General features: G+C 25.6%; 2 protein-coding genes across 2 annotated transcripts; one reads left to right on the top strand and one right to left on the bottom strand.

Moving 5' to 3' along the window:
• Positions 1–940: 940 nt before the first annotated feature.
• On the bottom strand, positions 941–2,735 carry OCT59_016935 (uncharacterized protein; the record flags this gene model as incomplete). Its single annotated transcript, XM_025316420.2, has 8 exons — positions 941–975; positions 1,058–1,087; positions 1,221–1,322; positions 1,382–1,537; positions 1,817–1,870; positions 1,934–2,069; positions 2,154–2,392; positions 2,558–2,735. The coding sequence occupies 8 exons, from the start codon at positions 2,733–2,735 to the stop codon at positions 941–943; spliced, it is 930 nt and encodes a 309-aa protein (XP_025180575.2).
• Positions 2,736–6,484: 3,749 nt separating this feature from the next.
• Positions 6,485–7,978, top strand: OCT59_016934 (uncharacterized protein; the record flags this gene model as incomplete). Its single annotated transcript, XM_066146024.1, has 1 exon — positions 6,485–7,978. The coding sequence occupies one exon, from the start codon at positions 6,485–6,487 to the stop codon at positions 7,976–7,978; it is 1,494 nt and encodes a 497-aa protein (XP_066003752.1).
• Positions 7,979–18,652: the final 10,674 nt, after the last annotated feature.

The raw sequence follows: 18,652 nt of genomic DNA, 5'->3' as shown, positions 1-18,652 counted from the left end.
CTAGTAAATTTCTCTTAAGGGTTTAGCAGATTAGATTATTGGACTCGAAAATAAAACTCCACGCGAGCCAGCTGTGTTGAACCAAAATTTAAGCCAGCTTAGCTTGATTAGAATGGCTAAGCCAAGCCTTAAGCCTTAAGGTGGCTTGGAGCTGAGCAAAGCCAGACGATTTTATCGAAAAAAAGCTCAAGAAATTCTTACATTGAATACAAATTAACTAATACTATCATAACTTAATATGGTATTTAGAAAGCTTAGTATAAAATTCACATCGGCGGTTTTAAGAGATCACCTGATAGACTATCAACTTGAACATTTGCGAAACTTTAAAATTGTTCATTGTAAAATAGATGTAAAAAACTCATTTTGCTAATTTGTATTAAGTATGCTAAAAATTTATTTATATAGTACAATAGCTACGAATATTTATAAAAATATTTTTAGATCCAATAAAAAATTTTTACTATTTTTTAATTAATCCATATTTTACACAAAAAAAAAATAGAAGTTATTGTATCGGGTTGATCAAATTTCGAAAATCCCAAAAATTCCGTACCGTACCGTGCTTGTCCTATATATACTATATATATTATGGAGCCAGTACAGTACAGTATGATGAAAAACATTTTATTTAAAATTATTTATAAATTACAGCAAGTTTTTCAAGTAAAGTCATAAAAGTAATTTCATCAATAAAAGTGCTTTATTGTACGATGCAGGTAACGTGCGTCAGATATCAATTAACACCTGACACGCGTCATTTGTCAAACAACATATATAGCTAATATAACAAAAATTTTGCATCTCAAGTTCAAAGTAAATACAGATATATAATATATATTGAAACTTATTTTGTATATGATTAATATAAATACACTTAAATAATTATTTTATCAATTTTTAATATGTAAATTACACCAATTTATATTAACTTATTTTATTAGTTTTCTTCATAATCACTAAATTCTTGTGCAGCTAATTAAAAAGTAATAAAAATTTAAAATTAAATTTATTATTAACTCAAAATATAAATTTTTAAAAATAATAATAATCACACCTGCTTCCTCTTCAGTAATTATACAATCTGCTGTTATAAAATTTAATGTTAGTTATTAAATTTTTAAATTGTGAAAAGTTATGTCTAGTGTAAAATAGAATAAAATTCATCATACAGTAATAATATATTTGTATTAAATTAGAAAAACAAAGTTGAAACATACCCAAGGTTTCACTTTGTAATATTTCATTAATTTTGGCTGAATAATCAATTTTTCTACTTTTATAATAAGTTTTCGGATGGTATGTAATTTCCGGTTCATTCTCTATAAAATTATTAGTAAGATAGTAAACAAATTAAATTTTAAAATTTTATTTAATTTACCAGGTATAGATATTCTCTTTTCTTTATTTTCCTCTGTTGGATATTTTCTGTCCCATTCAAAAAAAAACTGTTCTAATTCTTCAGCAGTTGGCCTTTTTTCAGGATCATTATCCCAACATCTTTTCATTAATTCAACATATTCGGGCATCATACCTTCTATAATTTCAGGTCTAATACCTCTACAAATATTTAAAGAAAGGTTTAAATCATGAGGAACATTATGAAATACTGGAATTCCTGATGTCATCTCCCACATGATCATTCCAAAACTATATATATCAGCAGCTTTTGTATACGGTTTCCCACGTAAAACTTCTGGTGCCATATAGGGAAGAACTCCGTATATATTATTATTTATATGAGGTTGATTAACTGGCCTACATAAACCAAGATCACTAATGTTTACTGAATTAAAACCATTACAAAGTATATTACCATTATGAAGATCTCCGTGAACTAGATTTAATTTATGGATGGCTTCAAGTTGTGCTGAAATTAAAAGTAAATTATTAAATTTATCATTTGGATTATATTTAGATATTAATAGATTACTTCTTAAACTAGATTCCATTTTCATCATTACAATCATATAATTAAATGTATCCGGATCCTGTGTTATTCCCATTAATGGTGCAAGAACAGAACCGTATAATGCTGCTCTATATTGGCATTGTAAATGTAATTTCCACTATATTTTAAAGAAAATAAAAATTAGTTACTGTATTATATATTAAAATAATATTCATTTATTATTTATTAACTGCTCGCTTACTTCGTTTAAGAAATTATCATTTATATTTGAAGAATCATTTAAACTTTTAAGTACTACAGGAAGACCGTATTTTTCATTAATTTTAAGAGGATTTTTAGTTTTTGGATTAATTGAATCTTCATAATCTTGTTCACCAAGTTCCTCAATAATACGATCCCAGTCATGTTTTTCATAATCCCATTTATTTATCCATCCATCCAAACGAATTGCTTTAAAAATTGTACTGAAACCACCTTGAGCTAAAAATTGAATATTTCTTAATTTATTATAAGGAATCCATTCAAGTAATTCAAAACTATCACTTGCATTTAATTGTGATTCTTGAATAAATTTATCTATATAAGCATTTTCGCTAGTCCAATTACCAAAATTTTGTTGAAATTTTTTTGAACAACAATCTTTACACCAATCTTCAAATGTATTTTGTTGATTACATTCAATACATAAACCATATTCTTGACTAAGTACATGTTGTTTGTAAATTTCTAAGTCAAAATCTTCATTAATTAAATTATCAGAAACCTCGGAATTTAAAATATTAATTTCGTTAACAACTATATCCTTATCATTTTCTTTATCCATATTTTAAAAATGTTTTATGAATTACAAATATTACAAATGCAAAATGATAATTTATATTATGACGATCCTTTTTGTATGAATTTAAGTAACACTTCGGAGTTACAGGAGTTACAATTGCAGAAATTTTGTGATCCAATTAGTAATCAAAAATTTGTGATCTGTTGCTGCGGCCTGCGGCCGGCAATGTCACATGTCACGATTGTCACGTGGGAATTTTTAACATTTTTTTTTTTTAAAAAATAGTAACGCGTTTTATTAAGTATTCAAAACACATAAAGAAATAACTATACTAAATAATATCTAATAAAATTGAATAAAATTGAATAACTATACTAATAATCAAAAAAAAGAACTAATTATGTAATAAAATCTAATAATTATATCTTTTGACCGTTAGATCCCATCTATTACTAATACTAGATCCTTCCGTTGCCGTTCCTATTAATATATTTAGCGTCACTATTTTAATATTTTGATTAAATTTCTTTTTTCTATTTTATCTAATTTTTCTTTTGTTTTTTTGTATTTTTATTAATTAATTTTTCATTTTCTGTATCTGATGCTAAATCATCATCCATTCTGATCCTTTTTTTCCGTAAATCTATCTTTTGTATGCCCTCTTCATGTTCTATTCTTGTGATTTCATCACATCTAGGTATCCATTAAAATTCTCATTATACACTCCTCTTAAATTTCCCATATTCGGCTTGGAATTTTTTACATTTTAACAATTCACCTTTTTTTTTATTTTATATTCCATTTTCCTCGAACATTTTATCCCTATTATTAACACATTTTCTATAGACAATACACGTACTCCTCGATCTTTATCTAGCCTGTTACAACGATGTAATTGATGTTCTTTGAATACCGAATTTTTTACTGATCGACAACGATACAACTGTATCGCGTTACAACCTTCCAATAACACCTTTATAATACAACACCTCTATATTTAAAACTCCCACAACACCTTGCCACATCACTATATATAAAACTCACAAACAACATTACACATTACGTGCTATAGCACTTACGGATTATAATTTACGTCACTCATGTTTTCTTAATTCATCACGTGCAATTCTCATTCACCTAATCATGAAACTAATTCTATTACACCTTCTTCGTCTTTTCTTATTTCTCCTTCTTCATTACATTTGAAATTTGTTTATATTTCTTATCAATTATTTTCTTAATAACTTAGAATTTTATACAGATGGATCACTACTTAAACAAGACGATGCGACCACGATGGGATTTGGTTGGATTTTTTCTTTAGACACCTCACTAGACATCAAATATCATGGCTCATGCATCCATTGGGCAAGTTCTACCACCGCAGAAATATACGCTATCATGAGTTGTTTAATCACCTGTCCTCCTGATAGTACGGTCAACATTTATACAGACTCAAACTGCGCTATTTACACGTTCAACAACCTATATTTGCCCAAATTAACACCATGTCGATTCAAAAGATGAATAATGTCTTGTTATGACAAGCCATTAAATATATAATCTCTACACTCAAATTAAAGGTCAAACTTCACAAGATTAAGGCTCACTCTAATAATACTTACAATGATATTGCGGACCATCTAGCTAAATCTGGAAGAGATATTTCTCCGTCCTTGTCTTTATCTCCATTGGGCATTCCTGATCAAATTTGTTACCTCACTTTCAATGATGAATTAATTCATTATTGATCGCGACATAAGAAAAACCTTAAAAAAACCTTTGAATTATTGTATATTAGAATCTCATATAACTCTCAAAAATCTTTCGACCATCAAACATTTCACTCTTGATCATACTATAGACTGGGAATTCTCACAACTTTGGATAAAACATAAATCCGTTTGATCGTCCTACAAGTAATCAAACTCAGTAGATTTACTAGTTGAAAAATCAAATGTTCTACTTATTCTTTACCTACCCTGGATGCACTCAATCGAAATTATCTGGATCTATTACGTGAATTTAATTCATGTTTTTTTTTCACAACGAAATTGAAGACAATCTTCATCTTTGGGCTTGTCCCAAAGTTATTGACATACTCCGTCCTACTTTAAAACACATCACGAGATTTTTAAAATCATTATAGTTAATAATTCTGATCGATATTTCGCGCTTTACGAAGACGCCATTAAATTTTGTCAAATCTTCAGTTGGACTGACTCTACACTAGCAACAATTGATGATGCTCCTCATCTACATTGCTTACTTCTCAACTTAGTTCCACGCGAAATTCTACATCCCTTTATAGTGGCTGGTATAGGCAAAACTCTTCTCAAAATATTACTGATCAAATTTTTATTTGATTTTCATCGAGCTATCTACGAATCCATATGGAAAGAACGATCAACTATGCGGAAAGATAAAAAGAAACAGTTCAACCTTACAAAATCCTCTTTCACTAAATATCGACGCTCCAAATATAAACTACATAATCAACAAAATCTTCAATCTCGTTCCAATTACCTGAATAGTCTATGTAGTAGCTTTGTATGCGCATGTTTTAATGTAATAGATAACGTTCACTCCTTTCTAGAAATAAAATAAAATAAAAATAAAATTTTATATTCCATTTCAAATACAAATAATGTTATAGATGTTATAAATTGTCGTGATATTGATTTCACTACAACGCTATATAAAAAGAAATGTTTTACTATAAACTTTGTATTAAATGTTTACTAACTAGTTATTAGTTATTATCCAGTTATCGCCATTCATGTACAATTACATATTCCATCGATCTGAATTAATATAATAATATTTTTTTTTTTTTACTATATCTTCTAATATATATATATATTTTTAATATCTCTTCCTTAATAAACATTTTCTTTTACTCTTTGATATTTATCGGGCATGTTTTCATTTGAGGTACTAACAATAAAGTCTATACGTCTGTACATGACTACGTTTTAGAGCAATATAAGACTATAATTAATTTGCATTATTTTTTTTTTCATTGATTTAAACATTACAATAATTTGTAATCGAATTGATCTTTTCATTAGTTTATGTTAAATAATGTATGTTGATTAAACGATTTCTCCTGGTCTTGACTTATTCCAAATTCTTCAATTTCAACTTTGTCGTTTTAAATTAATTTTACTTTATACATTCAAAGGATTAACAATTTGCAGTGACTTCCATTGAATTTTTATCATAAAGCTATCACAAATTAGTAGCTTAAAACAGTTTAATGTAACGATTGTAACGTTGTAATTAGAAATTTACATATATATTTTAAAAAAATTATATATCATTAATATCAGTTTCTTGATCTCCAAAAATTATTTCTTTGATGTTGTTTATAGTCATAATATATATTCTAGTTTCAGATTTATTATATCAATTGTATTTATATAATCCCTGGTTTTGTGTATCTTTAAAATATCAAAATTATGTGATGACTTGTATCACAAGCTAAAAGCAAATTCTAAGTACTAAGCAATAATTTTTTTAGTAGTGTTGGCGTTAAATCAAGATCGACACAAAAAACTGTGTAACTATAAAATTAATTGTGTGAACTTTTCGGATGTACTGTAACAATTGTAACATCAATTTTAATCACATTGCAACACATGATCTAAACTTATACCGATCAACAAAAAATTTTGTTACACAATAATGAATCAATTTAAATACAATGAACTCCGGAGTCCGGATGTTTGTTATTTTCACCCGCTATAGTTAAAGTTCATAATATTTTTTTTTTTTCTTAATACAATAAAATGGCATGTCAACTTCCAGCTGATTGTTTAGAAGAGATTATTGAATTTTTAGAGACAGATAAATTCACTTTATACACATGTTTGTTAGTTAATCGTTTTTGGTGTAAAATTTCCGTTAGAATTTTGTGGAGGAATACTTTTGATTTCATATATCATGAGAAATCATCCAATATATATCCATCAATTCTTAGTACTTTAATTGCTTGTCTTCCGGATGAGTCAAAAAATCTCTTGTATAATAATGGAATTTCCATTTCACCACCTACTTCAAAACCATTGTTATTTAATTATGCATCATTTTTCAAAACTCTTTCAATTTTTGGGATTAGTAGGATGATTGCTAGTGTCCTCAAAGATAAACTATCGTTAATTTCAAAAGATAAAAATAGTTTAGTTGTAAATGAAATTATCAAAATGTTTGCAAATCAAATTCCTTCTTTGAAAAAATTGAATTATTACCATCATTATTATTATAACAACCATAAATTTAATATTTCTTTTCCTCAATTTCCTGGAATGAGCGATCTTTCAGAATTATGTTGTAAATCAGATCTTCCTTCGGATTTTTTTTATCAATTAACTCAAATATGTCATAATTTACAATCTATTTCCGTAGATTTTAGTAGTAGTATTAAAGATGAGTTAAAAGAATTAATATCTTCTCAGAATAATTTAAAAAATTTTAATTTATCAGCTTTTAATGGTGGAAGTTGGAATGATATTATACCTGTCATAACAGAACATTCTCATACAATAACAAAATTAAAATTTCGTAGTGATGATGATTCATCATTCTCATTTATCAGTTCATTCTCAAATTTACAAGAATTGTTATTTTCATTCCTTGATGGAGTACTTGAAGATTTTAGAAGGTTACAATATGTTAATTTTCCAAAATTACAAATTTTAAAAATTCCTTATAAATGTCCAAAACCTGAGTATGTAATAAAATTTTTAGAAAATAATGGAAAGAATCTTAAAAAGTTTTATACAAGTGAAAATGACAAAGATTTAAGTTTATCTATTGCTCAATTTTGTCCAAATCTTAAAAGTCTTTTCATAGTATTTAATGATGGTGAGCTAGATATATTAAAAACTATACTTATCAATTGTCAATACTTAGAAAGTATTAAAATTCGGTGTGGTAAAGATTGTTTATCTGAAAAAGAAGTACTGGAAACTGTTGCAAGATATTCACCAAATAATTTTCGTGAATTAAAAATACACCATCATATTACATGTTCAGATGCATCTCCTAATGATTTAGAATCATTCTTTATGTGTTGGGAAAGGAGGACGCCAAAAAAATTACTTTCATTTATAATTATTGGGGAACTTCCATTTACAATTATTGGGAATATGGAATATCACTTATATTGTGGGTATAATAGTTTTGAAGCTTTAAAAGTAATAGAAAAATATGAAAATTTAGGTACTATTAAATTTGTAACTAAAAGTGAAGGGGAAGTAGACGAAGAAGAGGAGTACTTTTGATATAGGATTTTGGTGATATTCGTTTTAAATGATCGGTTAGTATTATTTACTAAAATGTTAAGATTGATGTAAATGATATTTAGATTTCTTATTTTTTTTTTTTTTTCATTATATAATATTTAAATAAAATTTTTATAATTCTCTACCTTTATTTTTTTTTATTTTTAAAATTGAATTTTGTTTCAAGCTTTAAATTTTCTTACATCTCAACTTACGTACAGTATATACCGATACATTGAATTTAATTTATTTGATATTCCATGCGTTTGGTTATAACGTTAAATTACTTTCGCCGTTGACATTGCTAATAAATAAATTCTTTGTTGAGCATATTAATAAAAGCCCTATAAAAAATGTTTGTCCGATAAATATTCGGAATGGGCCAATTTTCTGGATACTCGCGCGCTATTATAATAATATTTGTTACAATTTAATACAAGATGCAGAGATTGAGAATTTTAACCACATAAAAAAACGTACAATATCATGATGAATGTCCAATAAATGTCAAGTGAATGTTCGGAACGGGTCGATTTTCCGAACAAAAAACCGAACAGTGTTTGGACAATATTTTTTATAGGGAAAGCTGCAACAAACAAATTTCCCGCATAATCATTTTATTTTTCGCCAATAATTATATTTTTCTTGTCTTCAATTATTAATTTTACAAGAAAATCTGTAATCCTATTGCAGCAGTCAATAATGCATTAAGAGGTTGTAATATTTATAATGGCAAACATAAATGCAAAACAAACCATACTTGATGTATATTTGTAATAACAATTTGAATGTTTAGAATCTAAGATTTATTTCATATACGTTTATGAAACAACTTTTAAACTCGAGAAATAATATTTAGACTATTAAAAATCTCTAATACGGAAAGTTTATCACTTTAGCTTTCTATTTTAGTGCATCGAAATAGCAAATCTGATACAATCATTATTGTAAATAATTTATTATAAACAGTTTGTTATTGGAAAAATATTTATATGTAACTTAGTAACACCACTTTATTTCATTATCAATTCTAATGCGTTCATTATTACCATCATATAATCGTTATTATATGTTTATTTATTTAGTTATTTACAAATATGTTTTGTATCAAACTATCAGATGATTATCAATCGACGTAAAATCATACTAATCGAGCTTTACTAGACTCACGACGGTTTCTGGAATGATATCCTAGATAATAATTAATAATTATACTAAATTATCAACAGTTTAGGTTAAGTTCGGTACAATTATTTTCAATTTAAAGCTGCAGTACTTTGAATAAGTTTTGATTGAGCTTGATGTATAGATTGAATATGAAAAAGTTGTTCCCAGAATTGGATCTTCGGTCATTATTAAAAATCATGATAAAAAGAAAGAAAATAAATAAATACGAAGTTTGATAAATGCATCATTTTATTTATGAGTATATTTTTTAAATTATAAATTTTATAACTTTATTTTTATATTTCGATTGTTTGATAATACCCCATTTAAATTATGACAAAATAACAAATAATGATTCAATAGACTTTGTAACGAAACCATAATGTTACATAAAGTCATAACAAAATTATAATCGATACATTTTAAATATTAAATTTTTTATTATAAATTAATTCATTAGCATAATTGCAAATTGCCAAGTAATTTCGTTTATTTATATAATAAGCAATACTGAATGTTTAAATTTTATTTCTATTTTTTAATTATTTGAAATACTTCATAATAATCTACTGAAAGCTCGGTTGGAAGAATACCTATATCAGGATAGCAGTAAGTAGAATTTTTATAATTTATCCATTTATTACTATCGTCTTTACAGTAAAAATAACCCATACGTGGACCTTGATTATTAGCACAAAAAATAGCATAATTTAGTTCTTTAACGTAACCTAATTTTGCAGTAGAAATATGTTTTCCATTTGTAAAATTAAACATAAAACTATCTCTAGTACTTTTCCAACCATTTCCATTCCAATCAAGTGGATTATATCCTCCAATTAATTGTTTTGAATCTTGAATTTTTGCTACCCAAATAGTAGCTCCTTTATTATCACAATTCTGATGAAATGATTTAGTATTAAATCCATCCCGACTTGAACGATATAATAATTTAAATTCATAAGGAATTTCATTTTTGTTATAGAAGGAATCTTTTCTATCAATCCATGAAGCAAAAAGAGGAATATGGTTTGATTGAATTAGGGTTGAATCAATTTTACAATTTAAATTTGGTTTTCTTGAAGGTGATATATTAGTTTTAGGATTCACGTTAGGAACAATATAAAATTCCAAAAGATCATGGATTAAATCTTTTGGTAAGATTTCTTTGTAAATATAAACTTTGTAAAAAAAGTCTGCAGGTTCAATATTATAAAATCTAATTAATGGAATAAACCTATATAATGATCTCTCAATCTTCATAATATCATCATTACTCCATTTAGTTGGATCATTTTCCATGTTTTGTTGAAACAAGCACCATTTCAATAAACTTTCCCAAACTTCGATTTCGTTCATATCTAAATCATCTCTCTTTAATAATAATTCTAATAAAGGTACTTTTAGATCAAAAAATTTATCAGAGTCAAACAAAATTTTAGGTTCATCACAGATTTTTTCAAGACAAAAATTCCATAAATCAGTAAATGTCTCATGCTGATAAACAATTTCAAGAATACTAGTTGGGTTTTTACATAAAAATTCAGTTTGATTTTCAATTAAATATTCTTGAATATGAGAAATTAATTGTTGAATATTGAGTTCATCTACAGCTATCAAAAATTTCAATACATCTGGTCCTTGTAAATTTTCCAATTCAATATTTCCACAATAAATAAACCTTAAAATATAATTCAATAATTATTAATTTTATATTTTTTTAGACAATTATTAAAACTTTATAACATAGTACGTTGTTACCTGAGAATAATATTAAATAAATGTGGCGAAATATTTGGTTTCCTCAAAATAAATTTTCCATCCTTTTTTTCTGCCCATTCATTAGAAAATGCCGTACGAAAATATTTAGACCTAATGCATAAAATATTTGAATGAGCGTGGAATTCTTTAACATTCGGTTCTTCTCCAGCATAAATAATAACATCATATCCTATTTCAGTTTCAAAAAGTTTTTCATAATCACTAGATAACTCTGCCAAAAATTTTGAAGACATTGTAAAAAAAATGTAAAGAATAAAAGAGTTTGTCATATGATTGGAAGTAAAAATTAACCTTAAATGTAACTTTTATGGTGATTAGCATGTCATGCACATGACCACATGACTTCGTTATGACGATCAAATCGATCAATCGAAACATCAATCTGAATCATCTTACACCACCCCTGTGATGTTTTTGTCACATCGTCACGTGCTGACCTGTTTACGTTTTTTATTATGTTTCTGAGGGACAGTTTTTTTTACTGGCCTTATCTCTATTTGTCACTGCATTATATATCACCTGTACTACCACATTTAAAGTATTGTGACAGGTGGTGTGGTAAGATGATCCCATAAATCTTTGCTTTGTTACCTCAAATGAACAATATCTTACATGACAGCTTGATTTAATAGTAGATGAAATTTTGAAGGTATATTTAAAATTCATCATTAAACTCATAAATTTACGGTGATCTTAAATATATTTAATTTATTATGTTTTTCTTGTTTTTCTTTTAGTATAAAATACAGTAATTGAAAGCTAAATTTTTGCAATCTTGTGAATATACGGCGGTAAATAATAAAAATGAGTTTTTTTCTAATTTAAATTCTTAACTCGTCAACTACAAAAAATTCATATATGATTTCGGTGCAAATTTATGTTGTCATTAGTAATCCATAACTTTCCATATCTGCAAAAAAAACAATCAAATAATTTATAAAGAACAAGAAAGCTGAGAACGTAAAATTTTTATAATTTATCCTTTTATTTAAATTATCCAGATCATTTGAATATGTCATATTAATTAAGTCTTGTAAATTTTGAAAAATTTCATAAAGAACATCATGATTTAATTTTGACATTTTTTTTTTTTTAGGAATAAAAGAGGTGAAAAAGTAAAGATTATATAGGAAGAGAGAGTCACTAATTTGACTATTACATCAAATTATTTTATATCGACTTCAGTTTACATAGGAATTCGTGTCTGCTACACAAAACAACGTGACTTTTTTGCGAACAATAGTTCAATGTGTAAAGGTCTGAGCACTTTTTATAGGCCGGAATTATGATAATTTCGGTCAGTGCCAAAAAAAGTAATAGTTTTCCATCAAGAATTATCTATAAAAGGAAAGGGTTTCATGATTTTTTTTTTTTGCTGGCTCTACGCAAATTCGAACCTGATCTTTTTAAGTATACTTCGGGTCCTATAGTATTTACATGTTTGATATGTCTAGAATCATAATTTTTAAACGTGTAGCTATAAATATATTACTAAATTAATAAATCACATACAATCATAAATTTATTTTTAGATTTACTCCAAAAATTTCGTGATTGATTATTATTCGTTATCACAAAGATCTATGATATAATAATTCTGAATTTGTAAACTTGTGAATTTTAAGCCTTCAATTTTTTAGAGATATTTTTGTTCTCTTCATAAAAGTAATATGATGAAACAAAATAATATTTCGTTTTAATTAATAATTTATTGTGGATGAAATTATTTTCACCAATCTATTTTTACTTTTTTATAATATCAATTTTTAGATCAATTATTTAATAACAGAATGACAATATAATTAATTTATTTATCTTCATTTTTATAAATAGTATATTTGAATACTAGGATAAAAACCAGGTATAAATCGAACGAATATTGATTACATCACTACATTTTTAAACCCACTCACCGTAATCTAGTATGGAAAAGAAAGGATGAGTGTAAATAAGCTATTTTATTATAAATCTGTATTCTTTTTTTTTTCATAAAAACTAACTAAATATAATGTATTCTTTAACTTCAAATGCTTAATGTTTTAACAGCAACTATATTATATCCAATATTAAGTAAACACGATTTACTCAAAATTCCATTCTTGGGCTATAAGTAAAATCAAATTAATTTCGTCTATTTTATAATTTTCCAAATTTACCTTCAAAATATCAAAATATACAATATGCTTACGTTTCAATTTATCTGAACATACATGTACTCATAATTTGGATCATCATGTGATTACAATAAAATCTTATGCATCAGTCAACGTTACGAAATCTTGAATTATGATTACAGTAGGTAACAATATTTGTTAAGTACGTAAAAGACTTCTATCAATATCAATAACTAGCAAGTTTAATAATTTTAACTAAATTATTATCCCTATCCGTGAAATTTAACGCCATTATCATAAATTAAATTGGTTATTTTAATACATTTTTTCGTGTATACAGTAACGCGAACGAAAATATTTCTTCCTGGTGACATAATCAATTACTTCTTTTACAAAGTTAGGCAAAAGAGTTTTTTTCGATGAATTAAATAATTATTTTATTTTTTCTCGATTATTTGTAAGTGAATGGTAACAATTTCGAGGTAAAATTTTTTATTTAGGTGACACAAAAATTAGGATTTACCGGCATTTGTTAAGCCCGAATTATTGTCGATCAGGATCAGTAACTCCGTTTTATCCGGATCAACCTTATTTATTCCGTAAAAATCCACTAAATTCTTCTCTTTTTATCCTTATTGATTTGAAAAAAAATATAAAAATTTTTTTTCCAACCGAAAATGTAACAAAAAATAAATATGGACAAGTCCTCAACTGAAATATTATTAAATGCATGATAAAAGAATGGACCAGTAAAAATAATTATATTAAAAATATAATTTACGATAAATTTCTTGAATCGATACCATTTGATAGATTTTGAAGATATAAAACAAATTGGTGAAGGCGGAATTGTCAAACCATATTCAGAAACATGGATTTGATGGTAAAACAAAATATATTAAACAACATGATGAAAGTTCGAAAAGAAGAGTATCCGAACCCATGAAATTTGTTTCGATAAGGTTCAATGGATCTCATAATATTTCAGTTGATTATTTTATAAGGTATATTTTTTTACATATTTATTTTGTATTATTTATTTTAAAATTAAATTTTAATTAATATTTTATTTTAATAATAGCTTAAAACACATTGGAATTTGGTAATGTTACTTAAATTTTATAGTATTAAAAAAAAATTATAACGATTATGTTATTTAAGATTTTGTTCTTTCAAGTAATTTTAGTGACATTTTATTTAAAAATTTATATGTATTAGGATATTTTCATAAGGAATTTCATAGTGGAAAAAACATATTACCAGAATTTTTTATATTTGTTTATTATTAGTTTTATCTTTTCATATTATGAAAATTTGATATTAATAAATTATGTTATAGGTTAAAAACTGTTTCTTGATGGTTTTTGACGGAATTTCAAAAGTAATATTTTGATTTTTGAAACATTAACATTAATTTGTGGGATAGTTTAAAAATATGCGAAAACATCATTCAATATTTATCGCTATCTGCTATCCTTTAATTAGCAATCTGTCGCTTAAATTAATGCTTTATAAGTTTTTGCTTCGGTCAATTCACTTTTATCCACATTTCAGTTACTCCTCATTTAAAAGCTAATTCTTTAACTTTTTGAACTACTTCGGAAATTTTTTTTTAGTAAGTTGTAGAGTAATTTTATTCCTAATCTAAGAACTTTATCCAGCGAGTGGTTTTAGCAGTTTTCTCTTTTAGGTTTTGGGAGCGCTGCCACAAAGATATCTAATTATCAAATTTTTTGACAAATATACATAGGCAAGAACTAGTTTACTTTTAGTTTAGTTCAAAAGTAAGACTTTCAAAAATTTGCTTTTCGAACGAAACACTTGTTAATATTTGTTTATCTTGTATTTCTTAGGTGTACTATAAGGTGTTATATGTTATTTTCGAAACTTTTGTTTTTAACGAAATGTTTAACGAAAAAAACATATAATTTAGATGTAATAAAGATTTAGATTGTCGATACAATATGATTATGACTTTAAATAAACTATAATAAACTACATTTTACTTTATATTACAATTTTACTTTAAATAAACTATATTTATTACATAAGCTTATCGGATTATCTACTGTATAGTAATTTCCAAGTATTTTATATAGATATCCTATGTTATAGTAACGATACGCCTCCTACTTTTTATATATATAGCGGCTACATAGCTACTACGCAGCCTCAATTTCACAAGCTTACTATAAAGAAATGAAAATTTAATAATTATAAACAGGGTTAACTAGATCCTTTAATATATAAAGAGATTTATTTTGTACATGATTTTCGTATAAACAAATGAGTATATTAAATTTTCGTTTTCATTTTCACTGTTTGATGTATCAATTCTTTAACAACTGATAGACTATTTATAATGATTACAAATATAATTATATAAACATTGATTCTTATGAAAATTGTAAAATAATTTTTTGAATAATGGAATTTGATTTCCATATTGTTCACTTTCGAGCTTTATTTATTTATATATTTGATCCAAATATGTAAAGATCTTGATTACAAAGTCCAATTACTCCAATATATAATGAATTTCACTCATACGAATATCAAAATGTGAGATTATTGATCGAGATTTATATATTTATAATTTATGGTTTATTTTAAATCCTACCTATACATTATGTTAGGTAAATTATCATTATGTTAGATGGGTTAGAACTTAGATTTTTTATTTTTTCTTAATAAATTGATCTACGAATTCACGCCCATTTTACCGCAGTCAATTAAGTCACATGTAGATCAACATAAATTACACTTAATTTTTACTTCCAAACGTATGACAAATACTTTTTCTCTTTTCAAGTTTTTACAATGTCTTCAAAATTTTTGACAGAGTTATCTAATGATTATGAAAAACTTTTTGAAACTGAAATAGGATATGATGTTGTTATTTATGCTGGAGAAGAACCAAATGTTAAAGAAATCCATGCTCATTCAAGTATTTTATGCATTAGGTCAAAATATTTCCGTACGGCATTTTCTAATGAATGGGCAGAAAAAAATGATGGAAAATTTATTTTAAGGAAACCAAATATTACACCACATTTATTTAATATTATTCTCAGGTAACAACGTACTATATTATAAAGTTTTAATAACTGTCTAAAAATATCAAATTAATAATTATTGAATTATATTTTAAGGTTTATTTATTGTGGAAACATTGAATTGAAAAATTTACAAGGACCAGATGTATTGAAATTGTTGATAGCTGTAGATGAACTCAATATCCAACAATTAGTTTTTCATATTCAAGAATATTTAATTGAACATCAAACTGAATTTTTATATCAAAATCCAACTGGTATTCTTGAAACTGTTTATCAGCATGAGACATTTACAGATTTATGGAATTTTTGTCTTGAAAAAATTTGCGAAAAACCTAAAATTTTATTTGATTCTGATAAATTTATTAATTTGAAAGCACCTTTATTGGAATTATTATTAAAAAGAGATGATTTAGATATGAACGAAATTGAAGTTTGGGAAGGTTTATTGAAATGGTGCTTGTTTCAACAAAATATGGAAAATAATCCAACTAAATGGAGTAATGATGATATTATAAAGATTGAGAGGTCATTACATAGGTTTATTCCATTAATTAGATTTTATGATATTGAACCTACAGACTTTTTTTACAAAGTTTATATTTACAAAGAAATCTTACCAAAAGATTTAATCCATGATCTTTTGGAATTTTATATTGTTCCTGACATAAAACCTAAAACTAGTGTAGTACCTTCAAGAAAACCAAATTTAAATTTTAAAATTGATTCAACCCTAATTCAATCAAACCATATTCATCTTTTTGCTTCATGGATTGATAGAAAAGATTCCTTTAACAAAAATGAAATTCCCTATGAATTTAAATTATTATATCATTCAAGTCGGGATGGATTTAATACTGAATCATTTCATCAAAATTGTGATAATAAAGGAGCTACTATTTGGGTAGCAAAAATTCAAGATTCAACACAATTAATTGGAGGATATAATCCACTTGACTGGAATGGAAATGGTTGGAAAAGTACTAGAGATAGTTTTATATTTAGTTTTACAGATGGAAAAAATTTTTCTACTGCAAAATTAGGTTACGTTAAAAAACCACCTCATGCTATTTTTTGTACTAATAATCAAGGTTTACATATGGGTTATTTTAAATGTAAAGGCCATAATAAATGGCAAACTTATAGTGATAATACTATTTGTTACCCTGATGTAGGTATCCCAACTTCTGATTTTTCAGTAGATTGTTATGAAGTATTTCAAGTAATTAAAAAATAGAGATAAAATTTAAATATTCAATATAAATTATTACGTAAATAAATGATATGTTTATATAATTTCTTGGCACTTGGCAATTAATAATTTATAATAGTAATCTAGTATTTAAATGAAATTTGATATGAATTTTTGTTATATATAACCATTATTTAAAAACATTGTTGTTTTGCTATAATATAAATTGGTGTATTATTATAAGTTTTTAACAATTGTAACATAAAATCAAGTTATAAAATTGAGGATTTAGTAAATATACTCAAAAATAATGATATATTTATAGAACTCCAGATATTAGTATGATACTATATTGATTCATGAATATCCGATGAGCTATCATCAGCTATTCAATTTACCTACTAAGTTCATGGATTAAATTTAATTTATGGGATTGCTTCAGGCTGTATTAATAAATTTACAAGTTTATCATCTGAATTATTTCTAAATGCCAATAAAATATTTCTCAAACTACAAAAACTAGATTTCATACTTCACAATGAGAAAAAAGTATTTAGGACAAATTTTTTTACTAAAATAGGAAAACCCTACTTGGTCATAACTAGTACTTATACAACTGGCATACCTTAAGTTAAATAAATTGTTATTATTAATTATTTCATTTTTCATTTTTCATTCAATCATTCTTTTTAACATCAATATAAAATTGATCTGCGAACTCACCTGATATGAAATTTCCCATATGGGGCCATCCTTAACCTGATCCACCGGTCCAGATGCTTATTCTGGACCAGTCAACTTTTGATTGGCTAATTACTAGCACTTTTATTACATAGCTCCGGCATAATTTATTTTATCTCTCACTCTTCCTATCTTTCACTCTTTCTCTATTCTTTTTGTGGTATGTTAGTACTTAGTATTTCATATTTCATTTAAGCTTGTATATTTTAATTTTAATTGTATTTATTGTAGTTTTATGATAATGCTAAATGTTTTTTATTTTCTTTTTGAAGAAGTTTTATGATATATTAATATTATTCTGGAAATCAAGTGTTTTTTTTTTAAGTTTTGGGGTTAAGTAAATTACACATTTATAACATTACTTTTAAAGCTAATATAATATTACTTCGTACTTTTGTTTTGATATTAACATTAAAATAATTTTAATAATAAAATTACAGTAAAAAATAATGTAAAGACCTTTTTTATAAAGTTATATATGCAATTTTACTTATTTATTAATAAAGTTTAATAAAATGCATACCAAAATACAAATTTTAAATAACATATTACTTTAAAACGGTAGTATTAAATGCTTTTAAAAAAAGGCATTTCATAACTTTTTTTTAAAAAAACGCGAATTGTT

This window comes from Rhizophagus irregularis, chromosome 25 (genome assembly GCF_026210795.1).
Source record: "Rhizophagus irregularis chromosome 25, complete sequence".
Taxonomy (NCBI): Eukaryota; Fungi; Glomeromycota; class Glomeromycetes; order Glomerales; family Glomeraceae; genus Rhizophagus; species Rhizophagus irregularis.
This window is presented reverse-complemented; position numbering and strand designations above follow the sequence as displayed.